This window comes from Anomaloglossus baeobatrachus, chromosome 7, assembly GCF_048569485.1.
Source record: "Anomaloglossus baeobatrachus isolate aAnoBae1 chromosome 7, aAnoBae1.hap1, whole genome shotgun sequence".
NCBI classification, from domain to species: Eukaryota; Metazoa; Chordata; class Amphibia; order Anura; family Aromobatidae; genus Anomaloglossus; species Anomaloglossus baeobatrachus.
Genome location: NC_134359.1, coordinates 270698373 through 270711088, shown reverse-complemented (window position 1 = coordinate 270711088; position 12716 = coordinate 270698373). Strand labels below are relative to the sequence as shown.

Sequence of the window (12716 nt, the reverse complement as noted above, 5' to 3'; positions counted from 1 at the left end):
TTAACCTCCGAAGCCGTAGAGAGTGCGGCCCTGGCGCTTCAGCGCGTACACCACGTCCATGGCGGTGACGGTCTTCCTCTTGGCGTGCTCGGTGTAGGTGACGGCGTCACGGATCACATTCTCCAGGAAAACTGTCAGGACTCCACGAGTCTCTTCGTAGAGGAGGTCGGAGATGCGCTTGACGCCTCCTCTGCGGGCGAGACGGCGGATGGCAGGCTTGGTGATGCCCTGGATGTTATCACGGAGCACCTTCCTGTGCCGCTTGGCGCCGCCTTTCCCGAGACCTTTTCCTCCTTTACCGCGACCAGACATCTTCAGAGTAGTTGCGAAAGAACAAGTGATGAACTGCCGCCGACTCCTCCTTTATATACAAGGTGGTCGGACCAGAGGGAGAACTGCCAAGATGACGATTGTCCCGGGCATATCCACGGGCATATCTTAGACTTACAGGATATGGTTAGCTCCTCCCCTTCCTCTACTAATTGGCTGAACACAGAACTGTTAGGGAGTTCGAATTTAGCGCTCTTTGTGCTGCACGGAGTGAACGTATAGAGACAATGGCTGGGCCGCGCAGCAACATAAGTGGCGGTCAGTGCGGTGTCACCACATATACCTCCGAGACTATTGCGAACACATAAAAGATATACACAACTAATATATAAAGGTGTGTGTGTCCGGAATTGGCATCTGCACCGTCGCAGCTACAGCCACAAAAGTTTACACACACGTTTGGACCCTAAGAGCGTCATAGGCTATGTTGTGAGGCGAAATTTTAACCCGCGCATTCCAATTTACCAATTAATTTTGCCCCACCACAATAAGGATCATCACTACAATGTATACTATGCAGGCAGCAGATTATACTATGTGGGGGCGACCTGGAGCTGCTGAGAGCCCAGAATGGTAACACAGGCGATGGCCTCCGCTGCCTGCACCTCCCTGAGCTGGAATATAAATCTATCCCGTGTGTGCAGAGTATCGGGAGTAACCAGGTCTCCACATCAGTAGATCATACCCATAGATAGATAAATAAGTGCAATCTCCTGCAGAATATTGTGTCTTATCCTCTGTGAAGCTTTTATCTATGAGGCCTGTACTGGTGGGAAGAGCTGTGATGAGGCGATTACTTCACAAAGTGACTCACTCCATCATCTAAATGTAGAAAAATCCCTGTGTAATCACGGAAATATTAATTCACTTATGTGAAACAAACTGCTGTGGAAATGGTGAAATACTGAGGAAGTAGCAGAGATACAAAACGCATAACACCAACACACACAGCACAGCTGTATATACTGCACAGACTGCACAATCAGCAGCCTTATGCGTTCATAATAATAGAGCAATTCAGCAGCTCCTGATATAGGAGAAAAGGCCTCTTCAAATTAGAGGAATTAGCATTCAGAGGCTAAAATTTAACTTTTAATCTATTGTATTAAAATTTAGATTAAAATATTAACCCAAAGTTCTCTGGATTGCTGTCGTTATACAACCCTCACATTTCCAGAGAACCTATGACATAACAAAACAATCAAAAAAACACAATAAACACAAATCAAATTGAGTATGATGGTTAACACTCCAATAAGGACAGTGGTCCAATATGAGTATCTAAAAAATCATCAAAAACAACTCAATATAATAAACAAATAATGCACGGTAATCCTCAAGGAGGAATTTACCAGTTCAAATTTTATAGAATGAGTTAGGATTGATCTCACCCATTCTTGCAGCTTGGGGTGCAAAAGGCTTCCTCTATATGGGTCCACACAGCGTCGGCTGGCCCTATACTGACCCTAGAAGACCTTCATAACGTCTAACACCCCAGAGCTTCTGCTCTTACTCCTATGTGAGTCTGGGTGTAGGACCTGTTACCTCTAATGCAATACTGAAGTCCCCTGATGAGTCGGAAGTGATGAAACGCGTCGGGACGAGGGCCAGGAATATTGTAGGGGCACAAGAGAGGACTAGATGTGGTCTGTTCTTGTAAGAGCAGAAGCTCTGGGGTGTTAGACGTTATGAAGGTCTTCTAGGGTCAGTATAGGGCCAGCCGACGCTGTGTGGACCCATATAGAGGAAGCCTTTTGCACCCCAAGCTGCAAGAATGGGTGAGATCAATCCTAACTCATTCTATAAAATTTGAACTGGTAAATTCCTCCTTGAGGATTACCGTGCATTATTTGTTTATTATATTGAGTTGTTTTTGATGATTTTTTAGATACTCATATTGGACCACTGTCCTTATTGGAGTGTTAACCATCATACTCAATTTGATTTGTGTTTATTGTGTTTTTTTTATTGTTTTGTTATGTCATAGCTTCTCTGGAAATGTGAGGGTTGTATAACGACAGCAATCCAGAGAACTTTGGGTTAATATTTTAATCTAAATTTTAATACAATAGATTAAAAGTTAAATTTTAGCCTCTGAATGCTAATTCCTATAATAATAGAGCAGAGTATAGAGCATATACAGCAATGTGTGCATGATATACAGCAGTGTGTGCATGATATACAGCAGTGTATAGAGCATATACAGCAGTGTGTGCATGATATACAGCAGTGTGTGCATGATATACAGCAGTGTGTGCATGATATACAGCAGTGTGTGCATGATATACACCAGTGTGTGCATGATATACAGCAGTGTGTGCATGATATACAGCAATGTGTGCATGATATACAGCAGAGTGTGCATGATATACAGCAATGTGTGCATGATATACACTAGTGTGTGCATGATATACAGCAGTGTATGCATGATATACAGCAGTGTGTGACAGGGCCGGCCTTAGCCTGAATGGCGCCCTGTGCAAAACTGCCCTTTGGTGCCCCCCCCCCCCCCCCCCCACACACTGATTTTTTACCCAGTTTCCCAGGAAACAAATGACGACAGGAGCCACATTTTTTATATCCTAATAAAATTCAGCTCTTCAAATGTACAAAATACTCCAAATTTGTGCTGGAGAATCTGCACCTCAAATCCACCACGTTTGATCTCGTTCTTTTAGAGGTCTTCCGATTTCAACCATTTATGCCGTATCTCTCGATATTAAATCTCGGATGGAACATGCGGATCCCCCCAATGGGGCGCATATGTATCTGGAGAATGAGGCGCTGTCACTCTTCATAGAGAGATGATATATATTTCTATACACTTAGAGCGGCGCAGGTCGTGGCCCCATTGGTGGGATCAGCATCTACTATACAAATCCTGAGGATAAAAGTACAGGATGATGCCAGATAATGCACGATAGAGCCGGCGGCCGATGCTGCGTGTACTCTGGACCAAAAAGTCCAAAATACAAATGTTAAAGGAGAATGTACGAAATTAGAAAAAAAATCTCTGCTTTCTATGTAATAAAGAGTCCTCAGGTTATATGTGTCACTGCCTCTCAGCTCCAATGACCTGAACATACTGAGGTGCAGCACCACATACACACCTTGAGGATGAGGAGTGCTGTGTATGTGTCACTGCCTCTCAGCTCTACTGACCTGAATAGACTAAGCTGCAGTACCACATACACACCATGAGCGAGAGGCCCTGTGTATGGAAGAACTATGGCATATATACTGTAATCAATTTATTAAACAGTTGGGGCTCACACCTGCTGGCAAAGCTGCAAAAAATTTGGTTGTAAAATTTGTAAGATAAATCCGCTCTGAATCGTGCTATTCTGCAGACTTTCATAATACACACCTCAGCTGCTGCAGAACATCATCATACACACCTCAATTGCTGCAGAACCTCATCAAACACACCTTCTATGCTGCAGAACCTCATTATACACATTTCAGCTGCTGCAGAATCTCATAATACACCTCAGCTGCTGCAGAACCCCATAAGGCTATGTGCGCACGTTGCGTGTTTGCATGCAGTTACGCTGCAATCTGCACCGCAGCGTAACTGCATGCGTCCCCAGCATAATCTATGATTATGGAGGAGCCGTGCGCACGTGGCGTATTAGAGCGCAGCGCTTCGGCTGTTGCCCGAAGCGCACGTTCTAAGAAGTGACATGTCACTTCTTTCCTGCGCTCTGCATGCAGCTCCTGCTCTGTCTATGGGAGGGGCTGCAGTCAGAGCGCATGGAATCGGCTTTTTTTTCATTACGGACTCTTTCTGCAGCGATTTGAAGCGCACGTGTGCTGTTCAAATCGCTGCAGAAATTTCTGCAGGGCAGAACGCTACGTGCGCACATAGCCTAACACACATCTCAGCTGCTGCAGCTCCTCATAATACACCTCAGCTGCACTAAACCATTCCATGTGATGTGCAGACGGCAGTGACGCCATGTCACGTATGAGACTCCAATGTTATTTTGGTACAACATAAGTTCTTTGACAGCTGATTCCTCTGCACGACCTCCGGGTGTAAGGAATCAGACACTGGCTCCATTATTGCAGTTGTGTATATTTTACTCTGATGCTGCCGCGTTTCAAATAAAACACATTTAATATCTGTCCAGGGACGATGCAACTAGGATGAGGAGCCCGGGAGGCCGGTCCCCGGCGGCTTCTCCCTGCTCTGCTGCCCTGCACTGACCAGTGTCTCCCGTGCGACATTCTGCAGATTAGCCGAATCCCCAAAGTATATAATATACGGCTAGGATTTCACTTGCAAATCTGAGAGGTCATGTGATCGCTCACCAGTGATTTGCAGACTGGGGATCATCTGCTGAATGACGTCTCCTCCTGCTTCTCTCATTGTTATCATTTTAAATTTGAGAAAAACAGGAGGAGACGTCATTTGGCAGATGACCACACATTGCAAGTCACATGTGAGCGAACAGATGACGACCACTTGAATCAGCAAGTGAAATCCTAACAGAGCACATATTACACACCTGTAGGATATGGCAGGTCAATATTCAGAATTACATTACATTACACGTGACAGGTACAGGGCATATGTAGGGTGTATAATAAAAACAAAATATATATGTATTACCCCCTACATATGCTCTGCACCCACTCTGGCCGCAGCTGCTGGGCCCACTGGCATCACATAACAGGCTCCCCCTGATGTCATTACACCTATCTGGGACCCACAGCTGCAGAGCAAGGGCGATAGGGGAGCCAGTGGCCATCCAGTCCTCAATGGTGTTCAACCATGCATCTGCAAACCTGATTGTCTTACTACTTTGTTAAAAATAAATTTTATTTAATAAATCACAAACATACATAAATTCATTAAAAAGAAAGTGTAAGGAGGAAATAAGGAGGTTCTCCCTATCTTGTTTCCTTCCTACCATACGGGGGTCGGCGTCCTAAGTTGATGACGCCCCCGTTCAACGACGACTAAATCCCTAAAGTCCGCCCTCCTTATGCCAGAATAGTGCACCCCATCTATTAGATAGAAATCCTTAGAATTGTATCACCACAGTGAACATAGTGCACAGTCCAGGATGATTTAGGGTTGTTGTTACTATAATACAAGGATTGTGGGGTGGGGCTTAAGGGTCGTCATCTGATTTGTCAAATCTGTCAGTGTGCTCAGATAAAAAGCTGTAGAGTACAGTTTAAATACTTGTGCTGTTTAAAGTTATTCAGCACAATTTTATGCTCAATTTATAGAATTTTTTGAGACACAATTAATAATAAGGATTATCCAATTAAACAAAGTTGCCCTCTTCACGAAGTTGCCCGACGCGTTTCGCCCATTAACATCTTAGTGGTATAGGGCTCATCAGGGGCTTGAAGACAGTTGCTTGATAGATTCCTTATTTAGATATCGGAATGAATACGGTCCTATTGGTCACAGAGCTGGTGCCAGGAATATTATAATTCTAGAGTCCCCATGGTATCTCATCCGGATGATCATCTTATTGTATTTGGGCTCACAATGACATCATTGCCACTTAGGGGATAATTTACAATACGACCACCATAATCAGCAAAGCAGCCAACCTTTAGGATGCACACAGATAGTTGAATTCATCCCAAAGATGGATAATCTTCCATACGTAGGTAGGAGTTACAAAACACGACAAAGTCCTAATTACTGACCGCAGCAGGAGCAGCCGTTTAAATAATACAGTTGTGATCTCTGTAAGCCGGTCATTTAGTAGTACACGCCTTTGATTTTCAAAGATGTCCCCTCAGACTTCCATACCAGAATCAATCTTAGTAACAACAACCCTAAATCATCCTGGACTGTGCACTATGTTCACTGTGGTGATACAATTCTAAGGATTTCTATCTAATAGATGGGGTGCACTATTCTGGCATAAGGAGGGCGGACTTTAGGGATTTAGTCGTCGTTGAACGGGGGCGTCATCAACTTAGGACGACGACCCCCGTATGGTAGGAAGGAAACAAGATAGGGAGAACCTCCTTATTTCCTCCTTACACTTTCTTTTTAATGAATTTATGTATGTTTGTGATTTATTAAATAAAATTTATTTTTAACAAAGTAGTAAGACAATCAGGTTTGCAAATAATATCTACTTTTCATGACCTGCTTGGTATATAAGTTCAACCATGCATCCAAGGAAATAGCAATGGCCCCCATCACCCACAGGCCCTCTCATTTTGCCACTGTATAAATTACACCATATACATGGCACACATACAGTAGATACTATATAAAAGATAGATGAATGCAGGGTCGGACTGGGGTGTCTGGGGTCCAGAGGAGTTATAGCTAGAGGCCACACTACAACTATATGCAAATAACTGCAGGAACCCCCATACAGCCTCCTACACACAGCAGGAGCTCCCAAACAGCCTCCTACACGCAGCAGGAGCCCCCACACAGCCTCCTACACCTAGCAGGAGCTCCCACACAGCCTCCTACACCTAGCAGGAGCTCCCACACAGCCTCCTACACGCAGCAGGAGCCCCCACACAGCCTCCTACACGCAGCAGGAGCCCCCACACAGCCTCCTACACGCAGCAGGAGCCCCCACACAGCCTCCTACACCTAGCAGGAGCTCCCACACAGCCTCCTACACGCAGCAGGAGCTCCCACATAGCCTCCTACACACAGCAGGATCCCCCACACAGCCTCATACATGCAGCAGGAGCTCCCACACAGCCTCCTACATGCAGCAGGATCCCCCACACAGCCTCCTACACGCAGCAGGAGTTCCCACACAGCCTCCTACACGCAGCAGGAGCTCCCACACAGCCTCCTACACGCAGCAGGAGCTCCCACACAGCCTCCTACACGCAGCAGGAGCTCCCACACAGACAGATATGCAGCAGGAGCTCCCACACAGCCTCCTACATGCAGCAGGATCCCCCACACAGCCTCATACATGCAGAAGGAGCTCCCACACAGCCTCCTACATGCAGCAGGATCCCCCACACAGCCTCCTACACGCAGCAGGAGCTCCCACACAGTCTCCTACACGAAGCAGGAGTTCCCACACAGCCTCCTACACGCAGCAGGAGCTCCCACACAGCCTCCTACACGCAGCAGGAGCTCCCACACAGCCTCCTACACGCAGCAGGATCCCCCACACAGCCTCATACATGCAGCAGGAGCTCCCACACAGCCTCCTACATGCAGCAGGAGCCCCCCCACAGCCTCGTACATGCAGCAGGAGCCCCCACACAGCCTCGTACATGCAGCAGGAGCCCCCACACAGCCTTCTACACGCAGCAGGAGCCCCCACACAGCCTCCTACACACAGCAGGGGAGCCTACACACAGCCTCCTACACGCAGCAGGAGCCTCCACACAGCCTCCTACACACATCAGGAGCCCCCACACAGCTTCCTACACAGCCGCCTACATGCAGCAGGAGCCCCCACACAGCCTCCTACACAAAGCAGGAGCCCCCACACAGCCTCCTACATGCAGCAGGAGCCCCCACACAGCCTCCTACACTCAGCAGGAGCCCCCACACAGACAGATATCCAGCTGGCGGGCCTCCAGCATGGAGAGGCAGGCAGCCAGCGGGCCTCCAGCACGGAGAGGCAGGCAGCCTGGGGGCCTCCAGCACGGAGAGGCAGGCAGCCGGCGGGCCTCCAGCACGGATAGGCAGGCAACCTGGGGGCCTCCAGCACGGATAGGCAGGCAGCCAGGGGGCCTCCAGCATGGAGAGGCAGGCAGCCAGGGGGCCTCCAGCACGGAGAGGCAGGCAGCCGCCGGGCCTCCAGCACGGATAGGCAGGCAGCCGCCGGGCCTCCAGCACGGAGAGGCAGGCAGCCGCCGGGCCTCCAGCACGGAAAGGCAGGCAGCCTGAGGGCCTCCAGCATGGACAGGCAGGCAGCCGGTGGGCCTCCAGCACGAAGACGCAGGCAGCCGGCGGACCTCTCTGTGCGGGCGGACGGCCGCCTCTCTATTCGGGCGGCCTCTCTGTGCGGGCGGCCTGCCACCTCTCTATTCGGGCGGCCGGTCGCCTCTCTGTGCGGGCGGACGGCCGCCTCTCTATTCGGGCGGCCTCTCTGTGCGGGCAGCCGGCCGCCTCTCTGTGCGGGATGCCGGCCACCTTTCTGTGTGGGCGGACGGTCGCCTCGCCTCTCTGTGCGGGCGGACGGCCGCCTCTCTGTGTGAGTACTTGTTTTTTTTTTCTTTTGTTTTGTTAATATAAGTGAGTAAATGGTGGCCAGAAGCTTGGGAAGGCAGTTCTGGGGAAGGTGCATTATTATACATGGAAGCCTGGAGAGGCTGCTTTATACATGGAGGTCTGAGGAGGCTGTATTATATATGGCGGTCTGGGGAAGCTGCATTATTATACATGGAAGCCTGGAGAGGCTGCTTTATACATGGAGGTCTGAGGAGGCTGCATTATATATATATATAGAGGCCTGGGGAGGCTGCTTTATACATGGAGGTCTTAGGAGGTTGCTTTTTACATGGAGGTCTGAAGAGGCTGCATTATTATACATTGAAACCTGGAGAGGCCGCTTTATACATGGAGGCCTGGAGAGGCTGCCTTATACATGGAGGCCTGGAGAGGCTGCTTTATACATGGAGGCCTGGAGAGACTGCTTTATACATGGAGGCCTGGAGAGGTTGCTTATACATGGAGGTCTGGGGAGGCTGCATTATTATACATGGAGGTCTGGGGAGGCTGCATTATTATACACGGAGGCCTGGAGAGGCTGCATTATACAGGGAGGCCTAGAGAGGCTGCATTATACAGGGAGGCCAGGAGATACTGCATTATACATGGAGGCCTGGAGATACTGCATTATACATGGAGGCCTGCCTGAGGAGGCTGGGTGCATTGTTATACATGGAGGCCTGGAGAGGCTGGCTGCTATATTATACATGGAGGCCTGAGGAGGCTGGGTGCATTGTTATACATGGAGGTGGTCTGGAGAGACTGGCTGCTATATTATACATGGAGGCCTGAGGAGGCTGGGTGCATTGTTATACATGGAGGCCTGGAGAAGCTGGCTGCTACATTATACATGGAGGCCTGAGGAGGCCTGGAGAGGCCAGCTGCATTATTATATATGGAGGTCTGGGGGGGGCTGCATAATTCAAAACGAAGGACACCTTATACATGGAATATAGGGGTGCATTATGTGTGGAGGAGTATGGGGCTGCATAATGCAATATGAAGTTTTATGGTGTTGCATTATAATACATATAGGACTATGGGGGCTACATTATAATATATGGAGGACTATGGAGGCTACCTTATACATGGACTATGGGGGTTCATTATAAAACATTGGGGACTATGTGGTGCAGTATAATATATGGAGAACTATGGGGTGAATTATAATACATGGAGAGCTATGAGAAATTCATTATAATAATTGGAGGGCTACTTTATGCATGGAGGACTATAGGGCTGCATTATAATATATGGAGGACTATGTGGTGCGGTATTATATATTGAGTACTATGGGGTGAATTATAATGCATGGAGAACTATGGGAAATGCATTATAATACATGGAGGACTATGGTGTGCATTCTAATATATGAAGGGTTATGTGGGACCCTTTATACTATTCGGAAGGCTATGTGGGGGCCATTATAGTATTTGGAGAACTATATACAAGGGGGGACAAAGATACAAGCAGGGGATGGGAACGTTTTGTGCTGAGGGAAAAAGGCTATTTTCCCTCAGCATCCAGCTTTCCCATGCTCTGCTATACATCTTCTCTCAGCACCCAGCTTTCCCATGCTCTGATATGGGAAAGATGGGTGCTGAGTAGTGATGAGCGAGTACTAAAAAGCTCGGGTGCTCGAAGCTCGGGCCGAGCCTCCCAAGATACTCGTGTACTCGGCCCGAGCAACGAGCCCAATGTTATCCTATGGGAGACCCGAGTATTTTTGTGAAATGACCCCCCGGCAGCATGGAGAAACCCTAAAAATATCACAAAAGTCTCAGAAGAGTGCTCAAATGACATGGCAACAGCATGGGGAAGACCCCTTGAAGCATTTATCACTGAAAAGTCACAGCTGTGAACAATTTTGTCCGCGTTTTACGCCATTTTTACGGACTCACCAGAAAACCTTCCAAAATGACCCCAAAATGATTTTTCATGGCGGAAATGTTAAGGGCACATACCCAATAGTGAGATAGAGCTGGTGTATGTTACTTTTTGAGATTAATACATGAAAGATTTTACGTGAAAACATTGTGTGGCACTCCGATGTCCCTGAGAAGAGACGTACATGAAGGCCTCTTGAGTCTAATGTGCCCATTTTGAGGAAGTGAGTCTTTGTAGTATTTTCCTTTGCCAGGGCAGTCCAAAATTGTGAGGTTCACCAATGCCCCTGCATACAGACGTGCATGAGGGCCTGTAAACCTGAAGTGCCCATTGTAAGGAAGTGGGTCTATTGTAATATAGCCCTTAGGCAGGGCAGCCAAAAATTGGGAGGCTCCACGTTGTCCCTGGATAGAGACGTGCATGAGGGCCTGTAAACCTGAAGTGCCCATTGGAAGGAAGTGGGTCTATTGTAGTATAGCCCTTAGGCAGGGCAGCCAAAAATTGGGAGGCTCCACGTTGTCCCTGGATAGAGACGTGCATGAGGGCCTGTAAACCTGAAGTGCCCATTGTAAGGAAGTGGGTGTATTATAGTATAGCCCTTAGGCAGGGCAGCCAAAAATTGGGAGGCTCCACGTTGTCCCTAGATAGAGACGTGCATGATGGCCTGTAAACCTGAAGTGCCCATTGTAAGGAAGTGGGTCTATTGTAGTATAGCCCTTAGGCAGGGCAGCCAAAAATTGGGAGGCTCCACGTTGTCCCTGGATAGAGACGTGCATGAGGGCCTGTAAACCTGAAGTGCCCATTGTAAGGAAGTGGGTCTATTGTAGTATAGCCCTTAGGCAGGGCAGCCAAAAATTGGGAGGCTCCACATTGTCCCTGGATAGAGACGTGCATGAGGGCCTGTAAACCTGAAGTGCCCATTGGAAGGAAGTGGGTCTATTGTAGTATAGCCCTTAGGCAGGGCAGCCAAAAATTGGGAGGCTCCACGTTGTCCCTGGATAGAGACCTGTTAGGTTCTTAGTGCCTCCGTGCTTGCATTTAAAAACCGCACGTGTGTGCCTGTTGGTGGCAGCTTTCCGCTCCATTTGTGTGAGTTTTGCAAAAACTTGGATATAACGCACAAGTCTAGTGAATACACATCAGCACAGCATTGCAAAATGCGCAAGGGCGTTGTCAACGAACAAGGAAGTGGACGTGATGGTGGTGCAGGCAGAGACCGAGGTTGTGTGCAAGCTCTACTTTCGCCACAACAAAGGGCCACATCTAGTCGCTCGCACGTCCTGTCCCAAATTCTTGGGGACCGCTGCAGTACACCGCTCTTGAACCAAGACCAGTGTCAACAGGTTGTTAGTTGGATAGCGGATAATGCTTCCAGTCAGATTGGCACCACCACAAACACTCTGTCTTCCACACGGTCAAGTGTCAGTAGCCGTGATACTGCACCGCACATTTCAGAACCTGATCCTCCTTCCTACCACCAGGCCGAGTACACGTCCACGGACATTACTGATCCCACACTTGGACACTCGGAAGAGCTGTTCACGTTTCCATTCACAAATTCTGGCCTCTCGCCAGCTCCTGTTGAAGTGGGCCATGACGAGATTGTATGTACAGATGCCCAAATATTTGAGCAGCCACGTTCTCACGAAGTTGGCAACGTGTCTCAACAAGGGGTGGACGATGATGAGACACAATTGTCAGGAAGTCAGGAGGAGGAGCAGGGTGCGGAAGAGGAAGACGACGTGGTGGATGATCCAGTAACTGACCCAACCTGGCAGGAGGATATGCAGAGCGAGGACAGCAGTGCACAGGGGGAGGGAGGCGTAGCATCCCAACAGGCAGTAAGAAGCAGAGTGGTGGCCCCAGGCAGACGTCAGGCAACTGTTCCCCGGAACAACACGACACAAGGTGCCTGTACAAATGTTAGGTCTTCCCGAGTCTGGCTGTAATACTATTGTATGTATTGAGGATTTCGATTGCGTTAGGGCAATGACAACCAGAGACGAGTTCTTGGTGCAAGACTTTTATAATATGCAAATATGTACATAAACGGAACAAAAACACAGTAGAACATAAATACAGGAAATACCTTCCAGGGACGGAGCGAAAGGGAATTCCCGGGACCGCGCACCGGACTCCCCCAGGGAGACCACCAAGAGCGAACCCCTATACAGGGACTGTCTGGCAATCACCCCAGAAGCCCTAAATGCGCAGCAGCCGGGACACAAAAGGGCAATAGGTAAGTCCAAAAATGTCCGTACGTGATGTGAGTCCAGAGTGGTATTAAACGGAAGGAACCGGGCAGAAGTGCCGACCA

At 48.6% G+C, this 12716-nt stretch overlaps 1 protein-coding gene across 1 annotated transcript; it reads right to left on the bottom strand.

Moving 5' to 3' along the window:
• On the bottom strand, positions 1-312 carry LOC142246200 (histone H4-like). Its single transcript, XM_075319232.1, has one exon. The coding sequence runs from the start codon at positions 310-312 to the stop codon at positions 1-3; it is 312 nt and encodes a 103-aa protein (XP_075175347.1).
• Positions 313-12716: the final 12404 nt, after the last annotated feature.

Coding starts and splice junctions, on each gene's coding strand:
- LOC142246200 (XM_075319232.1), bottom strand. CDS start 312: ATGTCTGGTCGCGGTAAAGGAGGAAAAGGTCTCGGGAAAGGCGGCGCC.